Source organism: Callithrix jacchus, chromosome 5 (assembly GCF_049354715.1).
Source record: "Callithrix jacchus isolate 240 chromosome 5, calJac240_pri, whole genome shotgun sequence".
NCBI lineage: Eukaryota > Metazoa > Chordata > Mammalia > Primates > Cebidae > Callithrix > Callithrix jacchus.
This window is the reverse complement of record NC_133506.1, coordinates 85,239,644-85,266,379: the sequence shown is the minus strand read 5'-3', so window position 1 is coordinate 85,266,379 and position 26,736 is coordinate 85,239,644. Positions and strand designations below refer to the sequence as shown.

General features: G+C 48.9%; 3 protein-coding genes across 12 annotated transcripts in view; 2 read left to right on the top strand and 1 right to left on the bottom strand.

The window, feature by feature from the left end:
- The window catches only part of EFTUD2 (elongation factor Tu GTP binding domain containing 2), a 49,635-nt gene extending 43,375 nt beyond the window's left edge, over positions 1-6,260 (top strand). For both annotated transcript variants that reach the window (XM_008996800.5, XM_002748082.6), the window contains 9 exons: positions 71-153; positions 1,867-1,953; positions 2,187-2,313; positions 2,516-2,603; positions 3,216-3,334; positions 3,457-3,551; positions 4,391-4,544; positions 5,358-5,465; positions 5,806-6,260. In XM_008996800.5, coding sequence (XP_008995048.1) covers positions 71-153; positions 1,867-1,953; positions 2,187-2,313; positions 2,516-2,603; positions 3,216-3,334; positions 3,457-3,551; positions 4,391-4,544; positions 5,358-5,465; positions 5,806-5,901 — 957 coding nt within the window. In that variant the 3' untranslated portion in view covers positions 5,902-6,260. The remainder of the gene's footprint in view (positions 1-70; positions 154-1,866; positions 1,954-2,186; positions 2,314-2,515; positions 2,604-3,215; positions 3,335-3,456; positions 3,552-4,390; positions 4,545-5,357; positions 5,466-5,805) is intronic.
- Positions 6,261-6,696: 436 nt separating this feature from the next.
- Positions 6,697-25,045, bottom strand: HIGD1B (HIG1 hypoxia inducible domain family member 1B). Of its 6 annotated transcripts, none has more exons than XM_078373326.1 (5): positions 24,877-25,045; positions 14,349-14,896; positions 8,539-8,689; positions 7,776-7,910; positions 6,697-6,841 (listed from the first exon to the last, which is right to left on the bottom strand). In XM_078373326.1, exons 3-5 carry the CDS (start codon positions 8,636-8,638, stop codon positions 6,777-6,779), a joined length of 300 nt encoding a protein of 99 aa, XP_078229452.1. In that variant the 5' UTR covers positions 8,639-8,689; positions 14,349-14,896; positions 24,877-25,045; the 3' UTR covers positions 6,697-6,776. The 6 variants fall into 6 exon arrangements, with proteins under 6 accessions (XP_078229452.1, XP_035159124.1, XP_035159123.1 ...); XM_035303233.3 differs by having other exon boundaries at positions 14,349-14,419; XM_035303232.3 differs by lacking the exons at positions 14,349-14,896; positions 24,877-25,045 and adding an exon at positions 9,803-9,901 and having other exon boundaries at positions 8,539-8,731.
- GJC1 (gap junction protein gamma 1) overlaps positions 23,084-26,736 on the top strand; it is a 31,464-nt gene continuing 27,811 nt past the window's right edge. For 2 of the 4 annotated variants that reach the window (XM_035303211.3, XM_054255915.2), the window contains exon 1: positions 24,251-24,454. The gene's annotated coding sequence lies outside the window, so the exon portion shown is untranslated. Of the gene's footprint in view, positions 23,166-23,708; positions 23,880-24,250; positions 24,455-26,736 lie in introns of those variants that run through there. The other 2 variants (XM_078373322.1, XM_035303212.3) reach the window with 2 other exon arrangements.

Here is a 26,736-nt window from a genome sequence, read left to right as displayed (position 1 = left end):
CCCTTAGGTAAAAGGTTATCCTTCTAACAAAATTAGACCTTGCTTCCATAATTTATTTTCTATTTCCCAGGTGGCTGACCCAGTTGTCACGTTTTGTGAGACGGTGGTGGAAACATCCTCCCTCAAGTGCTTTGCCGAAACGCCTAATAAGAAGTAAGCTGGACAGTGTCCCTGGGGCTGTAGCCTCCAGGATACTCTCTTTCCTTTATCTGCCACCTCCACCCCCAACCATGAGCACTGTGCACAGAATGACCTCTATAGCTCGGAATGAGGGGTGCTTAGAATACTTGAGTTACACTCCAGCCCTCTCACTCTTCTGCCTTTGAACAGTGCCATGGGATTATTTGCCTTGGGTATTCCCAAGAGGAGTTTCATAAGTGCCACTTAGCCTCTATAAAATGACCATCTTGAAACTTTACTCCAAACCTTGCTCTTTTTTTGGTTTTTGGTTTTTTTGACACAGGGTGGAGAACAGCCTCAACTTGCTGGGGCTTAAGCAGTCCTCCCAGGCAGCTAGGACTGTGGGTACACACCATGCCACCTGTTTTGTTTTTGCCCAAACTGGTCTTGGACTCTTGGGCTCAAGCATTCCTCCCACTCTGGCCTCCCAAAGTGTTGGGATTATAGGTGTGAGCCACCATGCCCATCTTAAACCTTACTTCTTCTTTTTTTTTTTTTTTTTTTTTGAGACAGTCTTGCTCTTTTGCCCAGGCTGGAGTGCAGTGGCACAATCTTGGCTCACTGCAGCCTCTGCCTCCCAGATTCAAATGAGTCTCATGTCTTAGCCTCCCGAGGAGCTGGGATTACAGGCGCACAGCAGCACACCTGGCTAAGTTTTTGTATTTTTAGTAGAGACAGGGTTTTGCCATGTTGCCCATGCTGATCTCGAACCCCTAACTTGGGCAGTCCACCCATCTCATCCTCCCAAAGTGCTGGGATTACAGGCATGAGCCACTGTGCCCAGCCTAAACTTTTTTTTTTTTTTTGAGACGGAGTCTCGCTGTTGTTACCCAGACTGGAGTGCAATGGTACGATCTCGGCTCACTGCAACCTCCGCCTCCTGGGTTCAAACAATTCTCCTGCCTCAGCCTCCTGAGTAGCTGGGACTACAGGTGCGCACCACCATGCCCAGCTAATTTTTTTTGTATATTTAGTAGAGACGGAGTTTCACCTTGTTGACCAGGATGGTCTCGATCTCTTGACCCCGTGATCCACCTGCCTCGGCCTCCCAAAGTGATGGGATTATAGGCATGAGCCGCCGCACCCAGCCAACTTTTCTTTTTTAAAGACCAGGAGATTCAAATGAAAGAAAGAAGATAAGTGCTTGTCCTTTTTTGCTCTCCCTTGCCCTGATCCTGTGTTGTTTTTTTTTTCCCTTGAGATAGGGTCTCTCTCTCTCTCATCCAGGCTGGATTACAGTAGTGCCATCATGGCTCACTGCAGCCTCAACCTCCCCAGCTCAAGCGATCCTCCCACCTTAGCCCCCCAAGTAGCTAGGACTGCAGGTGTGCTAACCACACCTGACTAATTTTTTATAGAGCTGGGGTCTGTTGCTTTGTTGCCCAGGCTGTTCGTATTTTTGTGTTTGTTTTTAAGAGGCAGTATCTTGCTGTGTCACCCAGGCTGGAATGCAGTGGTGAGAGCCTTAAATTAAATGCTCACTGTAGCCTTAAATTCCTGAGTTTAAGTGATTCTCCCGCCTTGGCTTCTCAAAGTGCTGGGATTACAGGTCTGAGCCACCACACTTGAAACCCATGTTTTCACTGATTTTACTTCCTCAGCTGTCCATCTTGTAACCCTTTTTTTATTAATGCCTCTTCTGCTATTCTGTTAGCCCTCCTCACCACCCATTTCCATTCTGACCAGGAACAAGATCACCATGATTGCTGAGCCTCTTGAGAAGGGCCTGGCAGAGGACATAGAGAATGAGGTGGTCCAGATTACATGGAACAGGTGAGAACAGGACTCTGATGCCAGGGTCAAAAGGAAGCAGGGATGCCACAGCTTACCTGCTGGGTCTCTGAGAGCACACATCTTTCTTGGAAGCATTTATCTTTGCCTTTGCTCTTGTCCTGGGCACAGTGGGTAGAATGAGGTGACTGTCTCCTAGGAAGGGAGGGTCTGTGGCTCCAGGACCAGCAATCACAGAGCTGGCCGACAGCTCCATTGTCTCCTCCTTTCCCCAGGAAGAAGCTAGGAGAGTTCTTCCAGACCAAGTATGATTGGGATCTGCTGGCTGCCCGTTCCATCTGGGCTTTTGGCCCTGATGCCACTGGCCCCAACATTCTAGTGGATGATACTCTACCCTCCGAGGTACAGCAGAACTGATGGGAACTGGGTGGCGGTCTCTTACCTCTTGAGTGGAAGAAACTACAAAGTGTTTATTTCCAAAAAGTATTTTGTGTCCTCTTGTGAAGGACAATATCCTCTTACAGGTTTATCTATCTTCTCCTTCCTCTAAATGCTTCAGCTGTTGTCAAGGTGACTGCTAAGGAGGCCTCATGTTTCTCTGTAGGTTGACAAGGCTCTTCTTGGCTCAGTGAAGGACAGCATCGTTCAAGGTTTCCAGTGGGGAACCAGGGAGGGCCCCCTTTGTGATGAGTGTAAGTCCACCAGCACTCCCCCACCCCAGTCCTCAAGGGTCCTTCAGCCAGGCTTAAGAGTAGGATGGGCTCACCATCTTTAGGACTGGGCAGGAGAAGCAGCCTGGGCTACACAGGATTGTCCCATGTCCTGGGCCAGCTTCTTTCCTTCTCCCTCCTTATCCTGGTACAACCATGTGGTATAGCCTGGGAATTTAAGTCATTTCTAAACTGTTATTTGCTCCTCATTTCTGAGAAGCATTTCGCCCTGGACATATTTGAGGAGAAATATCAAGGAGATGATGAGATTGGAGTGGTTTATAGACCCTGATTGGGCTTTATGGGACCAAATGTACAGGGATTTATTCTACGTCCATAAAAATGTAAAATCTGCAGAAGGAAATAAACTTCCAGGAAAGCTCTGTGTTTGAGCATGGCCTGAAGCAAACCCTAAGAGCATTTGCTTAACTTCTGACCTCTTTGCCATGGGCCTTGCTTATTCAGTTAGAGCAGCTACCTCCCGTGTGTTTTCTGTACCATGTCTTTCATGACTGCAAGACAAATGCTACTCTGCCATGGCCCCATGGCGGGCCCAGAACCTCTCTCCATTTAGCTGCCCCACCTCCTTTACAGTGATTCGGAATGTCAAGTTTAAGATTCTGGATGCAGTGGTTGCCCAGGAGCCCCTGCACCGTGGCGGGGGCCAGATCATCCCCACAGCCAGGAGAGTTGTCTACTCTGCCTTCCTCATGGTAAGAGAATGAGGCTATAGGGGACGATCTGCTTCACTGGACAGGACACTAAGAGGAGGAGCAACTGGGACTGCAGGCCCCCAGCCTTCCCCAAGCTGAGGGCCCTTCTCACTCTGCTGCAGGCCACTCCTCGTCTGATGGAGCCTTACTACTTTGTAGAGGTCCAGGCGCCTGCAGATTGCGTCTCTGCTGTTTATACGGTCCTGGCCAGGCGCAGGTGAGCAGCCCCAAGTATATTAGGGAGAGTGCTGAGAGCAAGAGCAGACCACGAGGCACCTTGGCTCCTACAGGGAGAAGGGGTTGGCCTCCCCTTCCCTCTTCACTCTGGAAACCCTGCGAGCTGATTTTCCAGAAGGAAGTAGGAAAAGAGTGAGGCAAACCCCAGCTTTTCTTCAGATTAAAATTTGATGTTTCTTTTGGGAGTCCCCTCCTCAGAGAGCTCTTGGAGGAAGTCCTGAGGCAAGTCAGTGATGGGAATGTCTTTGGACTCGTGTCCCATCACTGTCCCACTCCTGTCCTCTCCGGAGGTTGCTGCCACTTTGACTTCCACAGGGAATTAGGCTGGGCGCAGTCGCTCATGCCAGTAATTCCAGCACTTTGGGAACCTGAGGTGGGTGGATCACCTGAGGTCAGGCGTTCAAGACCAGCCTGACCAACATGGAGAAACCCCATCTCTACTAAAAATAAAAAATTAGCCGGGTGTGGTGGCACATGCTTGTAATCCCAGCTACTTGGGAGGCTGAGGCAGAAGAATCGCTTGAACCCAGGAGGCAGAGGTTGTGGTGAGCCAAGATCATGCCATTGCACTCCAGCCTGGACAACAAGAGCAAAACTGCTTCTCCAAAATAAAAATAAAAAAAAAAAACAACAACTCAAGACCACAGGAAATTACACTGAGAGCCCCGAGCTTTTTCTGCTCTGTATAACATTCTTGGTTACTCTTTCTTTGATGGTAACTCTGGGCTGGGATGCATTTGGGAACAGCCAATGGCAGATTGCTTCTTGTCTTTTGGCCTTTGTATAACTAGAGACTCGGCCTTTATTTTTTTGTCGCAGGGGGCACGTGACTCAGGATGCACCCATTCCAGGCTCCCCTCTGTACACCATCAAAGCCTTTATCCCAGCCATCGACTCTTTTGGCTTTGAAACTGATCTCCGGACTCACACCCAGGGACAAGCCTTTTCTCTGTCTGTCTTCCACCATTGGCAGGTGAGAAAACATCGCAGGCTGGCTGGCTGCGTTGGCCTCACACCTCTGCAAGCCTCATCCCCTTCTGTCCTGATCCCCCTCCAAGCCCTAAGTGAGATGTACAGCATCCTAGAGAAGAGTCCTCTTCTGGGGAGCATATATTCAGGGCAACTTGAATCTGTGTCTCTCAGTTTAAAAAAAAAAAAAAAAATAGAGGACCAGCACAGTGGTTCACACCTGTAATCCCAGTACTTTGGGAAGCCAAGGCGGGCAGATCACGAGGTCAGGTGTTCAAGACTAGCCTGGCTACCATGGTAAAACCCTGTCTCTACTAAAAATACAAAAAAAATTTAGCTGGGCACAGTGGTGGGTACCTGTAATCCCAGCTACTCAGGAGGCTGAGGCAGGAGAATCACTTGAACCCAGGAGGCAGAGGTTGCAGTGAGCCAAGATCGCACCACTGCACTCTAGCCTGGGCGACAGAGCAAGAGTCCGTCTCAAAAAATAATAATAATAATAAATTTAAAAATAAAATAGGGACTAACACAGAGAAACCCTGTCTCTACTAAAAATACAAAATTAGCCGGGCATGGTGGTGCATGCCTGTAATCCCAGCTACTCAGGAGGCTGAGGCAGGAGAATTGCCTGAACCCAGGAGGCAGAGGTTGCAGTGAGCCGAGATCATGCCATTGCACTCCAGCCTGGGCAACAAGAGCGAAACTCAGTCTCAAAAAAAATTTTTTTTTTTTCTGTAAAATAAATAAGAATCCTGCTTCTGGGCCCAAATCTTCTGGGGAGTCTGCCTGGGCCATCTGAAATTCCTTTGTCTTTTAGATTGTCCCTGGTGATCCTCTGGACAAGAGCATTGTCATTCGCCCTTTGGAGCCACAGCCGGCTCCTCACCTGGCCCGGGAATTCATGATCAAAACTCGTCGTAGGAAGGTATGTCTTCCTTGGGCCTGTTACCATCCCTCAACCCCCCAGAACTCTCAGAAGTAGGATCTCTATGTCTGTCTTTTGGCCCCTTTTCCTAAAGGACCCTTTTCCAATGTAAACATGTGATCTGTATACTCTTGAGGCAACTAGACCTGGGCCCTAGTCTTGCTGTGGAAGGAGAGCTTTATCCTCCTATATGATAGTACCCTGAAAGCAGGGCTGCTGAAACAACACCACCTACATTCCTGCTACCACTAGCCTCACTGAGCGCAGGTCTTGGGTGGCCTCCCCACTCAGTCTGCCACCACCTCGGGCTTTCTTGTATTTTTCTTGTATTTTTCTGCAGGGCCTCAGTGAAGATGTGAGCATAAGCAAATTCTTCGATGATCCTATGTTGCTGGAACTCGCCAAACAGGATGTTGTGCTCAATTACCCCATGTGAGTGCACGGACTCCTGGCAGCTCCTGCTCCCTACAGTGAGTTGCAACTCCTGCACTTGAAGCTGAGACCTGGTATGACATGGCCTTCGTGTTGTTAGAGTGTCTGGAAGCTGCTGTTGGTGTCTTGAACAACTCACCAACCTCTAACCCAGAGCGCCAGTGAGAGAGGAGCATTTGGCCTCCTGCTTCCTTCTGTGCCCTCTGCCAGGCTCCATTTCCAAGGAAAGAGAGGAGTTTGCTTGGACTCACAGAAAGAGAAGCGGGGATGGAACCCCCCCATCTTTGGTATTTACATGGAATTTTATTTTCTACAAGTTTGACCTTCGCCATGGTTTGCAAGTGAACAGAACATTTTGACCTCTGTCTTGCTCTGTTCCTTTCATCCCCGTCTCCCCTGCCCCATCTGGTCCTGGTGCTTACATTCTGAATATATGTCATCTCCCAAGAGGCTTCACTGCCTCTGCTTCCAGCTGCAGCCTCCTTCCTGCCTGAGTCCCCAGGGAAGCAGCCTGCCTTTTAATTCAGTGTTCTCATGAGTATCAAGGCCCTGTTTTTGCCCCCTTGCTCCCACTCCATGCTGCTTCAGGGTGGGACCTAAGATGGCTTGGGAGTTGTTGGTTCCTGGGATCAGAGGTCTACCCCAGCACCTCAGGAAATTGCTGTCCCGCCCCCCAAGAATCTCCCTTGCCCTAGGGTATGGGGCCAGAGCACTGATTTCCAGCCATTTGCTCTAAGTCCTCTCCCCAGCCACCACCAGTCCCTTACTCTGTTCTCCCCAGTGAAAAAGAGTCTGTTGATTTTCCTCAAAACTGCTTTATTAGAAACATACCAGGGATTGATTTAGGGAAGTCGGACTGCCTTGGCTCCTATAGGAGTCCTACTTCTCTCCAACGTCCTGTGCCATCCTTTTGACATAATCGCTATACATTGTGTACACAGTCCCTGTGTGAGGGAAAAGAAGTCATGCCCCTTGGCATTGAACCCTTCACCCATCCTCTGTCTCTCTCAGGTGTCCCAGGGGTTCACCTCTAACTGCTCCCTTCAGAGTCCAGCTTCCTGCTCAGCCCCAGGTCCCAACACCTACTCCAAGCATCTGACTACACAGCCTGAGGAAACCACCCATCTGACAGTTTACAAAGCAATTTCACTTGTGTATCTGAGAAACCTTATAGCAACCTGTGAGGTAGGCAGGCCAGGGGTGGTTATTGTTATACATCAGGAATCTGAGGCTCAGTGAGAAGGATTTATCCACTGTCACTGCAAGTGGCTGCTTTTTAATCTCAAAAGGAAGAGAAATTCAACATGTGTTCTGTTGCATGATTTTTCTCACCCTAGGGCAAACTGTCATGAGACACTGTGCACCATCCCCACTGGCCTGGACAGGAGCCTAAACAGGGAAGATGGCTCAGTATAGGGGCTTCACCAAGGATGTGATGTGGAGCCCAGAATAGGGAACAGGGACTTAGGTCCTTTTTTTTATTCTTTTTTTTTTTTTTTTTTTTTGAGATGGAGTCTTACTCTGTTGCCTAGGCTGTAGTCCAGTGGCGCAGTCTTGGCTCACTGCAGCCTCTGCCTCCCAGGTTCAAGCAATTCTCCTGCCTCAGCCTCTTGAGTAGCTGGGACTACAGGCACACACCACCACACCTGGCTAATTTTTGTATCTATAGTAGAGATGGTGTTTCACGAGGTCCTCCAGGATGGTCTTGATATCCTGACCCTGTGATCCACCCACCTAGGCCTCCCAAAGTGCTGGGATCACAGGTACGAACCACTGTACCCAGCCAAGTCATGGTCCTTTTAACTGTTGGGACTTACAGATGTATAGACTCTGCCCAATTGGTTTTGTCTCATTCTGTGACCCCACGAAGCTACTCACCTAGCATGATTGCACCCACTACACAGGCCTGTGCTGCCACTCGCGTGTGAATCAAGTGTATGGACATCTTAGTGGAACCACGAGCCCTCAGCCAGTAAATCCTGTATGCTGCTACCACCAAGCAGCCTCCTAAGCCTGTGGGCAGAGAACATGGCCACAATGCACAGCACTCCCCTAATGAGAGACACCTCACCAGGCAGGTTGGACACCTGGATAAACAGCTGTTTTTATGTAGCATCTGGTTGGGGGGGATGCAGGGGGGCCTAGGGGGATCATTAGAATATTGAGTTTTGCCCTTCAATGGCATTTTCCAAGTGGCTGTCTCCCTCTAGTGATGCCCCTCGCCCATATACAAATAGCTGATCACCGTGACACAGCCCCTCCTCACCAATTTGCTCTGCTTTGGGACCTTCTCCAGCCACACTGCTGGCTCCCACCTCCTTGGTACAGCTGTTTTCCTACTTTACCAGGGCCATCAGGAAGGAAGCCCTGGGGGACCCCAAAGTGTTCCTCTGACCCTATTTGGGTGTTGGTGCTCAACCTCCTCATAACCCATGTACTCGGTTGGCCGCCACCTCCACCCATCCACACGTCCTTATTTCATTGTAAGGGTTTACCCCTTGGCATCTTTGCTGTTAGTTCCCTTGTTCTGTTAGTAGGACCACTTGGGTTCCCTGACCTCTACTTTATTCTTCTTGGAAGGTACTAGAAGACATGATTGCTCAGAGAAGGCCCCCTACTTGCACCCCATTCCTTCACTTACCTATAGGCACCAGGGGAGATTCCCGAGTCTTCCTCAGGAGCTTCTTACACACACTGTCTTCATCCTCAGGTGACACCCACCAGCGTCTGTTAGCAGACATAATCCTGGACCTGGATGTAAGCAGCTGGGACACCTAGGCTGCAGCTCAGTTCTAGAGAGAGGCACTCCACAATTAGAACTCTGATTCCTCAGTCTGGAGAGGAAAAGAGGGTTACCCGCTAAGCCCTCTCTCACCATGCCCAACACAGCCTCTCCTTGAAAAGCTGTCCCTCCCAGGTATCCCATCTCAGGTGGCTGGGCCACTAGTGCCATTTCTTCATCTCCGTTTCCTACCATCTGCCTCTTGCCCAGCTCATTCTAACTTCACTGTTTTCTCAGCTTCCCCTTCCCCCATCTGCATCCCTGTGGGTGTGATCCTTGGGCCAAGAAAAACAGCTGGAAAAATCCACGGATCAGGGTGGAGAAACAGTCCTTGAGCGTTGGGGCCCTGCTGGCCTTAGGTCTGTGATAGTTGGTCCTGAGGGAGCTACAGAGCAGGATCTGACCCCAGGGAGCCAGAACCATCCTAGACCAGACAGTGTTACAGCACTGGTTACCAAATTGCCAGAGATTGTAATGTCACACATCGATTTGCATGTAATTTAGCATATATTTTGCATATGAGTACTAAAGAAAGACATGGTTCCTGAGCTGCCCCTGTTTTTCCAGGTCCATCTCTCCAGGCAGGTTCTTCACAATTACCAACTGGCTACCTTCATCTCTGGGCTGGAAATCTTGTCACTCTACTGGCTGACCCCTGTAAATGTCTTCTGTGATCAGAGTCTCAGAGTCCTGATCCTCAGACCAGGGGTTCTACCAATAGGATGCCTTTTTCTTTTTTCTTTTTTTTTTTTGGGTGGGGGGGCAGCATCTCACTTTGTCACTCAGGCTGGAGCGCAGTGCCAGTCACCACAACCTTAACCCTCCAGACTCATGCAATCCTTCCACCTCAGCCCCTCAAGTAGCTGGGACTACAGGTGCGTGCCACCACACCCAGCTAATTTTTGTATTTTTTGTAGAGACAGTTTTGCCATGTCACCCCGCCAATCTTGAACTCCTGGGCTCAGGCAATTTGCCCACCTCAGCCTCCGAAAGTGTTGGCATTACAGGCATGAGCCACTGTGCCTGCCCTGAGTCAGCTTCTATCCCAGTTAGAAGATAGAACTCCTCTCCTGGAGGAGCAAGGACTCGTGGCCCCCCAGGTTCTTGGCATTTTGGTGCTTACCCCAGGAGATGGCTAGAACGTGGAGAGTGAGCAGCCAGTCCAGGGCTCTGCGTCTGCTGTTTTGAACTGACCAAAAGCAGTTGGTGGAGCTGCCACTATGGGGTCAGGGAAGCAATGACTTGGGCTTTATGAAGACTTTGAAGTCAGGGATGGAGAGGGGAGGGGAAAGGACAAGGCATTGGTCTTAACCCCCCATCCGCTGAGTCCCAGGCCAGAGCTCCAGGCGCGGGAAAGTAAGGAAAAACCAGATGGAGAGGAGCCCCTAACTAGATTCAGTCTTCTAGTTCCCATGGAATTAAGTGATTGGATCAGATAGGCTTGATGTGGAAAACGGAGATGGAAATGCAGGAACAAGGATGAGCAGAAAGCCTGGTCCTGCAAGCAACACTGCCTCGGATTCTCTTAGGAACGATGTGGAATATAAATAAAATGCCCTAGCTGGGAGAGGCACCCTCTCTGGACTGCCTTTTGGTTTTGAGCTGTGTTTTAGTTTTTTTTTCCCCCGAGACCGAGTCTTGATCTGTTGCCCAGGTTGGAGTACAGTGGCACAACCTTGGCTCACTGTAACCTCCACCTCCCAGGTTCAGGTGATTCTCCTGCCTTAGCCTCCCAAGTAGCTGGGATTAAGGCGCGTGCCACCATGCCTGGCTAATTTTTGTATTTTTAGTAGAGACGGGGTTTCACCATGTTGGTCAGGCTGGTCTCAAAATCCTGACCTCATGATCCACCCACCTCGGCCTCCCAAAGTGCTGGGATTATAAGCATGAGCCACCATGCCCGGCCGGTTTGGGCATTTTTGTTTGTTTTTTGTTTTGAGAGGGAAGCTCTGTCGCCAGGCTGGAGTGCAGTGACATGATCTCGGCTCACTGCAACCTCCACCTCCTGGGTTCAAGTGATTCTCCTGTTTCAGCCTCCCAAGTAGCTGCGACTACAGGTACATACCACCACGCCCACCTAATTTTTGCATTTTTAGTAGAGACGAGGTTTCACCATATTGACCAGAATGGTCTCTATCTCTTGACCTCGTAATCCACCTGTCTCAGCCTCCCAAAGTGCTGGGATTAGAGGCGTGAGACACTGCACCTGGCCGTGTTTTGTTTTTTTTCTCAAGACAGGATCTCCCTCTGTTGCCCAGGCTATATGTTCTTAGCTCACTGCAGCCTCAAGCTAAACTCGAGGCTCAAGCAACCCTCCCATCCCAGCCTCCTAAGTAGCTGGGACCACAGGTACACACCACCACCATGCTTGGCTCATTTTTGTGTTTTTGGTAGAGATAGTTTTATCATGTTGCCCTGACTGGTCTCAGAACTGGCCTCCCAAAGTGCTGGGATTACAGGTGGGAGCTACAGGGCCCAGCTTCTAGAACTCTATACTACCTATGGGGTGATGCTCACTCAGGTTACAGGGATGACAGTAATTGGGATTAGGGCTCTTCTGTACTCAGTGTATTTCTTTTTTTGAGATGGAGTTTCACTCTTGTTGCCCAGGCTGGAGTGCAGTGGTGTGATCTCAGATCACTGCAACCTCTGCCTCCTAGGTTCAAGTGATTCTCCTGCCTCAGCCTCCTGAGTAGCTGGGATTACAGGTATCTGCCACCACACCCGACTAATTTTGATATTTTCAGTAGAGATGGGGTTTCGCCATGTTGGCCAGGCTGGTCTCAAACTCCTGACCTCAGGTAAAATGCCCGTCTTGGCCTCCTGAAGTGCTGGGATTACAGGCGTGAGCCACTGCACCCTGCCCTATTCTCAGTATATTTCAAAACTCTCAGCTATGCTATATGATAAGTAGCAGTTTGTTCATAAAGGAATGGAGCTTCAGAGAGGCTGAATGACTTATCCAAGGATACACAGCTAGTATATGGCAGTTTTGTCATCTGAACCCAGGTCAGCTTGGCTCCAGTGTTTGCACTCCTAATTGCAATGCTAACCTCTAGGGGGCTGGTTAAACGGAAATTCTTTCCAGATAGATACTGAAGCTTAGGAATGCTAGTCAATCCTGGCATCCTTGTTTAGGAGAAGAAAAAGTACTTGCTAAGTAAATGGAAAAAGATAGGGTGTGCTAGGGAGATCCCACTCCATCCCAGGCCTTTGTTCCTTCCCTAGATTACTCAGCCCTGCGTGTTTATCCTAAAGGGGCTTTGCAGCACTGGAAATTTGTACAGCAGCTGATGTCCTTTTCTCCCCCCAGCATTCACTGCTCTAGGCAGAGACCTGGGGTCACAGCAATTCCCCAGGGCCTTCACATGTCCCCAGCATCCATGGGAACTCTCCTCCCAGTCTTTCACATACACCCTCCTGTGCTGCCTCTCCAGGTTCCAGCAGTGGCCTGAATTCTCAGGAGATGGACACTATATTCCCTTTGAAGTCCTTTGAAGAACAGAAGCCAAACCATGGATAGTGAAGTTCAGCTTCTCCCTATTGAAATGATGGTGATGTTCCCACAGTGTCTCAGCCCAGAGCTGAGAAATAACTGCTGTGATTACTGAGCACCTTCTATGGGCCAAGCAGTGTGCTAATTGCTTTGTTTTTGTTTTATTTTGAGACAGAATCTCACTCTGTCACCCAGGCTGGAGTGCAATGGTAATCATAGCTCACTGCAGCCTTGAACTCCTGGGCTTAAGGCATCCTCTAGCCTCAGCCTCCTGAGTAGCTGGGATTACAGGTGCATGCCACCACACCTAATTTTTGTATTTTTAATAGAGTTGGGGTTTCACCCAATAGGCTGGTGGCTAGGCTGGTGTCAAACTCCTGCCCTCAAAGTGATCCACCCACCTCGGACTCCCAAAGTGCTGGGATTATCCTCCTGAGCTGCCATGCCTGGCCTCCTTTGTGTAGATTAATCCTCACAATAGCAATGAGGTAGCTGCTATTATTATCTCCACTTCACAGACAAAAAACTGGGGCTCCATTAAGTGTTTTGCCCAATAGTAAGGGACAGAAAAAAGGCCAGATTTCTAACTCACTACTCAGGACTAACTTGAGAGAATGTAAAGTGGAGAAGTCTTGAAATAGAAGAAGCAAAATTGCTTTGTATTTCAAAAACTTCTGAGAACATACAGTAACTAAAAAAAACTTGAAGGAACAGATTTTTGTAGAGTCCTGCTTTAGTAAACAGATAAGATAAAATTATGATGGCATCATTTTTGTGAACATGCCGAGTCTTTAATGTTTTCCATTTATGCATTGCTACATTAGTGATTTGTTTAGTAGACCTCTTTTCCTTCCAAATCAGGTCACATCAATAGAAATTCTGATTTAGAGGGGCCTAAATCAATGATGCAGACAGACTTAGTGTAGGCCAAAGCCAGACGTGGGATCAATTTGCCCACAAATCAACCACTCTAAATATTGGGTTCTGCCACTCAGTCTCTTAGAGTCTATGGCTTCGTCGGTAAAAGCAAGGTAGCACCTGCCCAGAGGATGATCCTAAGGGTTAAAAGAGAATTACTGTTAGAATTCCCCGTGCACTGCTGCTCTTCTTCCTCCAGGAGCAAGTGGCAGGGGATGGGTAGCAGGCTGGGGGGAAAGTGGAGAGTCCCTGACAACAGATGGCAAAGTTACCATATTCTGTGTGGTTCCAAATTCAGCACAGCTTTTCTCATTCCCTTCCCCCAGACCCCCTCCTTCCTGGGCTTGCCCACCCTAATTGGAAACTTCAGGCTTGTTCTCCCTGTTGTGTTAAACGGGAAGGGATGGGAGGAAGGGGGACTAAGTCTTGAAGCTCTCAACACGATCTAAGGCACAGCTGTGCTATTTATAGCCCAAGGGAGCAAGTGACTGGGAGGGGAGGGACATGCAGCTTTTGCCTTGAGCTAATGGGAGCTGTGAGTGAGGGCATGATGGAGAATGAACTAGACTAGGGACAGAGGATGCTTGCAGTTGGGGTTGAAAAGGGAAGAAATGGGGTTGAAGGGCCGGGAGAATCAAAGGGGAGAACGCATCAGGCTATGTAGTTGTGTCTGGGGAACTTGGGTAAGGAGTGGAGTAACAGGAACAGGCAGTGAAAGTTTGCAGACAATACGGCTAGGCTGAGGCTGCTTCCTGGTGGAGGCAGGCTGTAACATCCGCTCTCGCCCCACCCTTTTAAAAACAGACATTGCCAAGGACCTCCTAGCATTTGTCCAAGGCCAGCTCCAAGGGCCACAGGCCTGAAGCCAGAAAGTGCCTTTGCTGTCCACTCATCTTGCTGAGAAGAATTCACATTTTTCTTTTCTTTTTTTTTTTAATTGAGACGGAGTTTCATTCTTGTTACCCAGGCTGGAGTGCAATGGTGCGATGTCGGCTCACCACAACCTCCGCCTCCTGGGTTCAAGCAATTCTCCCACCTGAGCCTCCCGAGTATCTGGGATTATAGGTGCGCGTCACCATGCCCAGCTAATTTTTGTATTTTTAGTAGAGACGGGGTTTCACCATGTGGCCAGAATGGTCTTGATTTCTTGACCTCGTGGTCCACCCACCTGGGCCTCCCAAAGTGCTGGGAATACAGGCATGAGCCACTGTGCCCGGACTCCCTGTTCCCAATAGACAGCATTCTCAAAACTTACCTCTCTGGGCCTCTGTTTCCATCTTCCAAGACAGAAGAATCTGCTCTGAGTTTACCGGCCAAGTGGGGACCCTGGAAAGTGTGTAATGGAAATAGTGACACAATGCAGCCTTCAGATTGACACTACTATTCCCAAACCACAGAGCCCCAGGGCAACTCTCAAGTTCTCAAATTGGGTTTTGATCCTTTCCTGCCTGAGCCCCATGTGAATTAAAAGTGATGTGGTTCTCACAGCACCCGGCTGTTCCACTCCCTGCCAATGGCTGGAAATTAGACCCATTTCCCCGTTTGAAACTTACGACTTTTTTCCCCTTCTCTCCAGCAGGCAGCCTTTCTTGTTCTAGGAATGGCAAGCCTTCATTTGCTTATTCACTCAGCATATGCTTCCTAAGTACCTACTATTTGCTGGGCTCTGTTCTAGGAGCTGGGACACAGTGCCCTGCCCTCGGAGAGCTCACATTGTAGCAGACACTCTGGTTTGCTCCATATCCTGGCAAATTCCTGGGCCCAAGAGTCTCTAGCATGGAATTCTGACCTCAGTTTCCCCACCTGTAATGGGAATAAAGGAAATCACTAGCTGGTAAGGTGATAGAGGAAAGAAAGAAGTCTTGACTAGGCTGGGTACGGTGGCTCACGCCTGTAATCTCACAGCTTTGGGAGGCCAAGGCAGGCAAATCATGAGGTCAGGAGTTCAAGAATAGCCTGGCCAACAGTGAAATCCCATCTCTACTAAAAATACAAAAATTCACCAGATGTGGTGGCACACGCCTGTAGGCCCAGCTACTGGGAGGTTGAGGTGGAGGTTGCAGTGAGCCAAGACCACACCATTGCACTCCAGCCTGGCCTGGGTGATAGAGTGAGACTCCATGTAAAAAAAAAAAAAGTCTTGGCAGGGCGCGGTGGCTCACGCCTATAATCCCAGCACTTTGGGAGGCCGAGGCGGGTGGATCACGAGGTCAAGAGATCAAGACCATCCTGGTCAACATGGTGAAACCCCGTCTCTACTAAAACTACAAAAAATTAGCTGGGCATGGTGGCGCGTGCCTGTATTCCCAGCTACTCGGGAGGCTGAGGCAGGAGAATTGCTTGAACCCAGGAGGGTTGTGGTGAGCCGAGATCGTGCCATTGTACTCCAGTCTGGGTAACAACAGCGAAACTCTGTCTCAAAAAAAAAAAAAGTCTTGACTGGAAGACAAGAGCCTTGGGTTATATTTTTGGTTTTGGGGTTTTGTTTTGTTTTTTGTTTTTGTTTTTTTGGGGTGGTTTTATTTTGAGACAGAGCCTTGCTGTGTTGCCTGGACTAGAGTACAGCCTCAACTTCCTGGGCTCAAGCGATCCTTCCAAGTAGCTGGGACTACAGGTGCAGGCCACCACACATGTTCATTTTTACATTTTTTGTAGAGACAGGGTCTCACTATTTCCCAGGCTGGTCTCAAACTCCTGGGTTTAAGCAGTCCTACCATTTGGCCTCCCAAAGTGCTGAAATTATAAGCATGAGCCACCATGCCCAGCCTATTTTTGTTTTTTAAAGTATCTACAGGTGGCTGGGCACCCTGGATCATGCCTGTAATCCCAGTACTTTGGGAGGCCGAAGCAGGTGGATCACCTGAGGTCAGGAGTTCGAAACCAGCCTGGCCAACATGGTGAAACCCTGTCTCTACAAAAATACAAAAATTAGCTGGGTATGGTGGCACACACCTGTAGTCCTTGCTGCTTGGGAGGTTGAAGCAGGAGAATCGCTTGAACCTGGGAGATGGAGCTTATAGTGAGCCAAAATTGTGCCACTACACTCCAGTCTGGGCAACAGTGTGAGACTCCATCTCAAAAACAAAAAGGTATCTACAGGTATCCAGGCGTGGTGATTCATGCCTCTAATCCCAACTACTCAGGAGGCCAAGATGGAAGGATTGCTTGAGGCCAGGAGTTGGAGGCTTCTGTGAACTATGATGGGACTACTGCACTCCAGCTTGGGCAACAGAGAAAGACCCTGTGTCTAAAAAAAAAAAATACTAAAACTAAAACAACTGTCTACAGGTAAAACAACTCAGCTTCCTTAGGTCTTATTTTTACCAACTTTAAAAGGTTGCTCTACCAGAATTACTACCAAGGCTGCAGGCTTGGTAATAAGGTAACAAATTAGACAGTAAATGTATTGTCCCCAATCTCCAGAAAGAAAGAATAGGCAATGCATTTTGGGAGGGAGAAACAGGAGGATTGATTGAGCTCAGGAGCTGGAGACCAGCCTGGGCAACATAGGGAGACCTCATCTCTATTAAAAATCGAAAAAATTAGCTGGGCATGCTGGTACATGCTTGTAGTCCCAGCTACTCAGAAGGCTGTGGTGAGAAGATTGCTTAAGCCTGGGAGGTCGAGGCTGCGGTCAGCCGTGATCATACCACTGCACTCCAGCCCAGGTGACAGAGTGAGACCTTGTCTCAAAGAAGACGAAAAGAAAAAGGCTGGGCAAGGTGGCTCACACCTGTAATCCCAGCACTTTAGGAGACTGAGGCGGGTGGATTGCTTGAGGTCAGGAGTTCGAGACCAGCCTGGCCAACATGGTGAAACCCCGTCTCTAAAAATAAAAAAAATAAAAAAAGAAAGAAAGAAAAAGAAAAAAAAGAAATAGGCAGTGATAAAAGATGGGGAGTTTTCCCTTCCAGATTCATTCATTAATTTATAGGAAAATAATACCTAATGAACATTTGCTCATATAAAAATACATTTATATACTTATGATTATATACATATATAATCAAAGGGTTTTTTTTTTTTTTTTTGAAAAGGAGTCTTGTTCTGTTGCCAGGCTGGAGTGCAGTGGCACAACCTCGGCTCACTGCAACCTCTGCCTCCCAGGTTCAAGCGATTCTTCCACCTCAGCCTCCCGAGTAGCTGGGACTACAGGTGCATGCCACCACGCCTGGCTAATTTTTGTATTTTTAGTAGAGACACAGTTTCACCATGTTGGCCAGGATGGTCTTGATCTCTTGACCTTGTGATCCGCCCGCCTCAGCCTCCCAAAGTGTTGGGATTACAGGAGCCACCGTGCCCAGTCAGGTTTTTTTTTTTTTTTTTTTTTTTTTTTGAGACAGAGCCTCACTCTGTTGCCCAGGCTAGAGTACAGTGGTAGGATCTCAGCTCACTGCAACCTATGCCTCCCAGGTTCAAGCTATTCTCCTGCCTCCACCTCCCGAGTAGCTGGGAATACAGGCATGTGCCACCATGCCTGGCTACTTTTTAAATTATTTTTAGGAGAGACAGGGTTTTGCCATGTTGGCCAGGCTGGTCTGGAACGCCTAAGCTCATGTGATTCACCTGCCTTGGCCCTCCCAAAGTGCTGGGATTACATGCATGAGTTACTGCACCAGGCCTAAGGTTTTCATTGGTCTTAAAATGCCACAGAAAAGTATATTAAGTATGCAGCTCAGCCGGGCGTGGTGGCTTATGCATGTCATCCAAGCACTATGGGAGCAAGGGTGTCGGTGGTGGGGCAGGGGAGAGATCACTTCTGGCCAACATGGTGAAACCCTGTCTCTACTAAAAATACAAAAATTGACCGGGCATGGTGGTGCACATGGGAGGCTAAGACAGGAGAATCACTTGAACCCAGGAAGTGGAGGTTGCAGTGATCCAAGATGGTGCCACTGCACTCCAGCCTGGGTGACAGAGTGAGACTGTCTCAAGAAAACAAACAGGCCAGGCACGGTGACTCACACCTGTAATCCATGACTTTGGGAGGCTGAGAACGGTGGATCACCTGAGGTCAGGAGTTCGAGACCAGCCGGGCCAACATGGTAAATACCGATCTCTACTAAAAATACAAAAATTAGCTGGGTGTGATGGTATGCACCTATAGTCCCCAGCTACTCAGGAAGCCGAGGCAGGAGAATCCCTTGAACCCAGGAGGCGGAGGTTGCAGTGAGCTGAGATTGTGACACTGCACTCCAGCCTGGGTGATAGAGTGAGACTCCATCTTTAAAAAGAAAGAAAACAAAGAAACAAGAAAAGAAAGTATGCAGCTCAGTGTACTAACTGAACACACCTGTGTATCCAGCACCCAGCATCAAGAACAGGGAACTGCCAGAAGAGTTCATTTGGCCATTACCCAGAAAAGCTGAGACACTGCAAACAGCAGGTTTTCCCAATAGAGAAAGAGTTTGATGAATGTAGAGGTGGCTACACAAGAGACTTGAGTTTATTACTCAAATCAGTCTCCCCAAAAATTCAGAGACTGGGGTTTTTTGCAGATAATTTGGTGGGCAGGGGGCTAGGGAGTGGCGAATGCTGATGGTTGGGTTGGGGATTAAATCATAGCGGGTCGAATCTGTCTTCTTGCTGTCTTTCATTCCTGGGCAGGATCCAGAACTAGTTAAGCCAGTTTACTGATCTGGGTGGCACCAGCTGGTGCCTCAGAATGCAGGATCTGAAAAAGTATATCAATCTCGGGATTTTTTTTTTTTTTTTTTTGAGACAGGCTGTCACTCTGCCACCCAGGCTGGAGTACAGTGATGCTATCACAGCTCACCGCAGCCTCAACCTCCCTGGATTTAGGAGATTCTCCCTGCTCAGCCTCCCAAGTAGCTGAGTCTGCAGATTCATGCCGTGACACCTGGCTAATTTTTGTGTTTTTGTTTTTGTTTTGTAAAAACAGGGTTTCACCATATTGCCCAAGCTTGTCTTGAACTCCTGGGCCCATGTGATCCATTAACTCTGGCCTCTCAGTGTTGAGATTACAGGCATGAGCCACTGTGCTGGCCAATCTCAGGTTTTATAATAGTAACATCATCCATAGGAGCAATTGAGGAGGTTAGGAATCTTATGGTCTCTGGCTGTATGACTCCTGAGCCATAATTTCTTTTTCTTTTTTTTTGAGATGGAGTAGTGTTCTGTTGCCCAGGCTGGAGTGCAATGGCATGATCTCGACTCACTGCAACCTCTGCCTCCCAGGTTTAAGTGATTCTCCTGCCCCAGTCTCCCGAGTAGCTGGAATTACAGGCACCCGACACCATGCCCAGCTAATCTTGCATTTTTTAGTAGAGACGGTGTTTCATTATGTTGGTCAGGCTGGTCTTGAACTCCTGACCTCCAGTGATCCACCAGCCTCAGCCTCCCAAAGTGCTGAGATTACAGGCGTGAGCCACCTTGCCTGGCCCATAATTTCTAATCGTGTGGCTGATTTGCTAGTTTTAGAAAGACAGTCTGGTCCCCAGGCAAAGAGGGGATTTATTTTGGGAAGGGACTGTTATCATCTTTGTTCCCAAATTAAACTATAAAGTAAATTCCTCCCATGGAGAACTCAGCCTATTCCCAGGAATGAATAGGGCAGCTTGGAGGTTAAAAATAAGATGGAATTGATGAAATCAGATCTCTTTCACTGTTGTAATTTTCCTGTGTCAGAGTTTTCTTTTTGTTGTTGTTGTTTGTTTGTTTGTTTGTTTCTGAGACAGAGTTTTGCTCTTGTTACCCAGGCTGGAGTGCAATGGCGGGATCTCGGCTCACCGCAACCTCCGCCTCCTGGGTTCAGGCAATTCTCCTGCCTCAGCCTCCGGAGTAGCTGGGATTCCAGGCACGCGCAACGATGCCCAGCTAATTTATTGTATTTTTAGTAGAGACGGGGTTTCACCATGTTGACCAGGTTGGTCTCGATCTCTCGACCTCGTGATCCACCCGCCTCGGCCTCCCAAAGTGCTGGGATTACAGGCTTGAGCCACCGCGCCCGGCCTGTTGTTGTTGTTTTATTTTGCTTTTTGAGACGGTCTCTCTCTGTTGCCCAGGCTAGAGTGCAGTGGCGAGAAATTTCCTCACTGTAACCTCCACCTCCTGGGTTCAAGTGATTCTCGTGCCTCAGCCTCCCAAGTAGCTGGGACTACAGGTGTGTGCAACCACTTCCAGCTACTTGTATTTTTTTTTGAGAGAGTTTTGCTCTTGTTACCCAGGCTGGAGTGCAATGGCGCGATCTCGGCTCACCGAAACCTCCACTTCCTCGGTTCAGGCAATTCTCCTGCCTCAGCCTCCTGAGTAGCTGGGATTACAGGCACGCGCCACCATGCCCAGCTAATTTTTTGCATTTTTAGTAGAGACGGGGTTTCACCATGTTGACCAGGATGGTCTTGATCTCTTGACCTCGTGATCTGCCCGCCTCGGCCTCCCAAAGTGCTGGGATTACAGGCATGAGCCACCGTGCCCGGCCAAGATCCATCTTGTATGTAAATGTAGATTGTTCATTTTCATTGCTGCGTAATGTACTATTATGTAAACATAACACAATTTAGCCATTCTACGGTTGACAGGCATTTTGGGTAGTTTCTAGTTTTCTGGCCTATTGTAAATAGTGCTGCTTTGAATACTCTAGTACAAGTATTTTGGTGAACATTTGTATACATTATGGAATTTCCATGGAATTCTAAAGTCATAGTGTATTCAGCTTTAGTAGTGTAGTGGCGGAAAGGTGTGATACCTTTCCTCATCCATCATAAGGGTCACAGCTGACGCTCCTATAACAAAAGCCAGATTAACAAGAGAAGGGTATAAACAAGTTATTTAACCAAAGTTTTATGTAACACAAGAGCCTTCAGAAATGAAGACCTCAAAGGGCTGGGCTCAGTGACTCATACCTGTAATCCCAGCACTTTGTGAGGCTGAGACAGATGAATCACGAGGTCAGGAGTTCCAGACCAGCCTACATAGTGAAATAGCGAAACCCCATCTCTACTAAAAATACAAAAAAATTAGCCCGGTATGGTGTGGATGCTTGTAGTCCCAGCTACTTGGGAGGCTGAGGCAGGAGAATTGCTTGAATCCAGGAGGTGGAAGTTGCAGTGAGCCGAGATGGCACCACTGCACTCCAGCCTGGGTGTCACAATGAGACTCTGTCTCAAAAAAAAAAAAAAAAAGAAAAAAAAGAAAAGAAAAGAAATGAAGACCTCAAGAGCCAATCGCGGTGGCTCATGCCTGTAATCTCAGGCATGAGATTGGGAGGTGGAGGCAAGGCAGGTCACCTAAGGTCAGGAGTTCAAGACCAGCCTGGCCAACAGGGGGAAACCCCATCTCTACTAAAAATACAAGAAATTATCCAGGTGTGGTGGTGCAAGCCTGTAGTCCCAGCTGCTTGGGAGGCTGAGGCACAAGAATCACTTGAACCTGGGAGGCAGAGGTTGCAGTAAGCCAAGATCACGCCACTGCACCACTCCAGCCTGGGCTATGGAGAGAGATCCTGCCTAAAAACAAAAAACAAAAAAACCTCAAGACCCAAGGACAACTGTCTGTTTTTATGCTTAGGTTCAATGCAGAATGGACAAGCCATGTAGAAATGTGACCAGACAAAAGGGGGATGATCTAATGTAACAGACTGACCGGGAAACCCAACAAGGCTTGTCTGTTCATATTCTTCTTGGTCTCCCAGTGTAACATGCCTTCCTCCAGGGTATTCCTTCCTGCTTCCTCCGGAATGAGGGTCTTTAAGGGGGAAGAGAGAGGGGGAGAGTGACCTTTCTGGTTTTATGGCTTGCTTTACGGGAGAGGGGTTCTGGTTTCTACGACCTGCCTTGGGGAAGATAAATTTTTATTTCATGACTGGCTTCAGGGGAGAAAGGGCGGGAGACAGGAGGGCAGGAGAAGGTCAGAGAAAGACTTTGCTTCTGAGGCCTTCCAATCTCCTTTAGTTCAAAGCACTCAGTATGCCAAAGCTCCATACTTTGGAATATTGTTTTCTTTCTTTCTTTTTTAAAGAGATGGGGTCTCGCTCTGTCTTTCAGGCTGGAGTGTAGTGGCGTAATCATAGCTCACTGCAGTCTCCTGAGCAGCTGGGACTATAGCCAACATGTCCTGGGATATCATTTTCTGAACCCCAACAGTAGATATTGCCAGACAGTTTTCCAAAGTCAGTCGGGCATGGTAGTTCACGCCTGTAATCCCAGCGCTTTGGGAGGCCAAGGCGGGCAGATAAGCACTTGAGGTCAGGAGTTAGAGACCAGCCTGGCCAACATGGTGAAACCCCACTTATACTAAAAATACAAAAATTAGTCAGGTGCAGTGGCTCACACCTGTAACTCCAGCTACTCGGGAGGCTGAGGTAGGAGAATCACTTGAACCTGGGAGGCGGAGGTTGCAGTGAGCCAAGATCATGCCACTGCACTCGTGCCTGGGTGACAGAGACTCCGTCTCAAAAAACAAGAACAAAGTGATTTGTACCAGTTTGCAGTTGCAGGCTGAGAGTTTTCATATTTTAGTCAACAGGCACAATGATGTTTCCTGTGTTTAGTTACATGTTCTTATTTCCATGTATTTTCAGAGTTTTCACACGTGTCATTTTATTTTTTTGATACAGGGTCTCACTGTCACTCAGGCTGGAGTGCAGTGGTGCGATCTCAGCTTACTGCAGCCTTGACCTCCCGGGCTCAAGCGATCCTCCCACCTCATGCTCCCAGTAGCTAGGACCACAGGTGTGCATCACCACACCCAGCTATTTTTTGTACTTTTTGTAGAGATGGGGGTTTCGCCGTATTGCCCAGGCTGGTCTGGAACCTCTGGGCTCAAGCAATCAGTCTGTCTAGTCCTCCCAAAGTGCTGGAATTACAGGCGTGAACAACCGTGCCAACCCCACGCTTGTCAGTTTAAATACATCCCTAGAGAGGCATTTTAAATACATCCGTAGAGAGGCAATGTGATAAGGGGTGGGGACAGACTGCAGCAATCACTGGGAGAAGTCCTTAAATGCTGAGGCCAAGCAGGTCATGAAATGATTTAAGCAGCTGAGTGGGGACATTGCCTACCCAGACAAGGTGACTCTGGAGGAGCTGCCATGTGAAAAGAGAAGCTCAAAGTAAGCACGTTTTGACTCTTTAGGAAGGATAGAAATCTGGATTTTAATATTTTGGCAATTAATCCATATTTTTGGAAAACACCGTACTGACCAAACAAAACTGGTCAGTGCATCAGATGCCTAGCCTTCAAGTTTTCCACTCTGGGGCTACCTCTTAAGGTTTGGCTTTGGGTGGGGGAGTTTGACCTGCAGCAAGTAACCTCACTTGTTAGCAATTAATTTCCCCTCTGGTCAAAAGGGCTAAATTAAAGACTATCCTTCCGCATTCTGATGCTCGTTTGAGATAATTCTAGAGTTCGCCCATCTCTTTACTAAGCCTTCCGATACTACCCAAGGTCCCACTCTTCTTAAAGCATTTGGAGAATTTTCGGTTTCCTACTGGACATTTTAAAACTGGGGTTCCTATGCATGAAAAATTTTCCCAGGTTCTCTGAATGGGATCCTGCTGGGATGCAAAGAGTTAAGAGGAAATAGCCAATTAGGGTCTAGCTAATCTGAGAAGTTCAGGACCTCAAAAGTATCTAGAGCACTTCTAAGAGGCCTGACTCAAAGACGCTAGGGTGGCTTATCCACCCAGCGCCCGCGAAATCCTCGAGGAACTGCAGAGCAGAACCTACGAGGAGACATTAGCATTCCGTGCTACACTGGACCAAGGCCTCGGCGGAGCGCGCAGAAGACAACTCTGGGCCGGTTAAACCAACCCAGGACACCCAGGTAAGACGAGAGCCCACGACGCCCTTAGCTACCCAATCTAACTGAGGCATGGCTGGCTGGGGACTCCCGCCCGAGGATCAGCCTGGAGGAATGAACTGCCCCGAGCGAAGTCTGAGCCCACCCGGGTTCCAGACTCCGCGCGGGTGACTCCCACGCGCGCCGCGCCTCCGCCGCGTCCGGGACTATACGGGAGCGTGCGCTAACTCATCCGCGGAAAGTTGGCGCTAGCGCTGCTTCCCGCGCGTTCCGGGGCGCCCCCTCCCACCCGAGCGCCACGTGCCGCTCGACCCCCGCTCCCCGGCCGCGGTGGGACGCCCCTGCCCCCACCGCAGCGCGCAGTGCGCAGGCGCCTTCCCGCAGGTCCCAACGGCGGGAGCGGGAGGCGGCGGCGGCGGCGGCGGGAGCGGCTTCTGCCTCGGCTGGAGACCGAGGCGAAGGCGGCAACGGCGGAGGAGGTGGAGGAGAGGCGAGGGTGAAGGCGAAGACGATGGCGACGCAGAGCACATGAGGCGGCGGCCGGCGGGACCGGCCGAGGCCCGGCGGAGGAGGCGGCTCCCGGGGAACCCGCCGCCGGGGTGAGGGGCGGCCGCAGGGCCGGCTGAGGAGAAGCGGGCCAGGGGCAGGGTCCCGGGGGAGGCGGGAGAACTCGTGGGGAGCCCGGAGAGGGGCCGAGGAGAACCCCAGGAGGTGCGGGGAGGAGCGCGGCCGGAGCGGGGGCGAGCAGGGGGGCGCCGCCGAGGGGTTCCCGCCGAGTCTGGAGGGGCGTCGCCGGCCCGCGTCCTGCCGCTGCCCCCGGCGCACCCTTCCTCTTTGTCCCCGGGCGTGCGGCTCCCAAATCGTGAGGGAAACAGCTCCGGGGCGGCCCGGGTAGAGGTGGCGCGCACTTGGCGGCGCCGCGGCGGTGCCGACCACTACCCGGGCGGTTAGGGGCGCAGGGCGGAGCCGGGCCGCCCCTCGCCGCCCGGCCGCTTCGCGGGCTGCTCTTTGTCTCCCCTACCTCGGCCCCTGGGTCTCCGGCGGCGTGCGGGCTGGTCTGAGGCTTTCCGCATCTCCCCGCCAGAACTCCTGGCTCCGGGGGGTTAGAGGAGGGTTCGTTTGAGGGCTGGAAGCGGGAAAGCGGGGCCGAAGGACTGGGCTCGTCGCCTCTTGATTAAATCGTTGTGTTTACATAAAATGACTTTTCCCCCACTTTGTCAAACTTTGGAGAACTGTTTGTGTTTGTGTGTGTGTCTGTGTGTGTGTGTGTGTGTGTTTTAAGTCTCTAGCTTCAAAATTAAGAGTAGGCGCTACCACTGTGATTGTGATTGTGGGCAGTTGTGTGGTTGGTGGCTGCGTTTGGAGCTCTGAGTTGAAAAGATTTAGGTGAATGTATGGTTTAGTTTTTTTTTTTTCTTTTGCGATTGTCTGATTGTGAGTACTTTTCCTTTGCGAAATGGGCGAGTTTGGTTTTCTTCATTGAGAACTGGCAGTGGTACCGATTTCTTTGTGCTCCTGCCTAATTTTGTTAGCATCAAGACGATGTGAAATCGAGTAAGTTAAGTTTGAGAAAGTTCTGGCTGAGGGTCATCTTATATGATAAGTCTAAATTTGTTAGTGTTTGTGTCGTGTACACGTTCAAGTGAATATGAACGCGGTATAAAAAAGCTATGTAAATGAAAGGGATTTTAATTTCCTGATGAGCAGGAAACAGCATATCTCCAGTACGTTAATATCTGTAGAAAAATGCGTTAATGTAATTTAGTAATAAAATATCTGTCTCCCTAGAGAGGGTTTAGGTGTTCAGAGTAAGAGTGCAAACACATTTCAATCTCAGAGGGTATGGAAAAGACAATATCCTTACTTCCAGAGCTCCTGACTAAAAATATTGTGAGTTGTGAGTTAAGTTTACTGATTTTTTTTTTTTAAACGTAGCATAGAGTTGTATTACTGCACTTGCTTTGGATGTCTTTAACTACTGTGTAATGGCAGAATTAAAGAAACACTAACTCTTCTGGGTAGAAGGTAAAAAGCTCCGATAAAACAGATCCTAGTTTTCCCCAGATCGTGTGCCCAGAGTGCTGTAGGCAAAGGGCGTTTTGAAGTTTGAAGACATACATAGAAGTTACATAGATGGTCTGTTAATATTTGTCCTGATTTATAATGGCTTAATATTATTTATTAAACTGTTGTGCATTTTCCCAAAGCATTTCAAACATCCTTTTCAAGGGTCAGCACTTTTTAATTTCTTTTGAGGTTTGTGTGACTTAAGAATTGTTTTCTACCAGGTAGCCACCACAGTTCTCTTAAAAAAGACCAAAGGACCCAGTAATTAATTTTCTCTCTAATCAATTCATGAAGGTAAAATTGAGTTTTAGCCTTTAATCCAAAGGACTTAACGTATCTCCAACATAACAGTCTTACTTATAAATGCTGTTATCCTTTATCAGTTAAATTTTATTCCTGTATTTGCATAAGTCAGCCAAAGGGAAGGAATGCAGGGTTCAGTTTTCTGATTAGTCCCCTTCCCCCCAGGTCCAGGCTTACCTATCAATTCAGTAACTAGGATCTTAGAATATAGGATATATAACTTAAATCCAGAGCATCATCATCTTAAGAAATGCATAGTGTTTGTTTCATGCTTAATTCAGTGCAAAGTGATGACTTCCAAAAAACTATTGCTTTATTTGCAGTTTGTTCACATTTCAAAATTGGTGAGGTGTGTTCTTTTTTCTCTCTTTTTTTTTTCTTCTTCTTTTTAAAGATGGAGTTTCACCATGTTGGTCAGGCTGGTTTCGAACTCCTGACCTCAGGTGATCCACCCACCTCAGCCCCCCAAAGTGCTGGGATTACAGGCGTGAGCCACCACACCCAGCCTCTT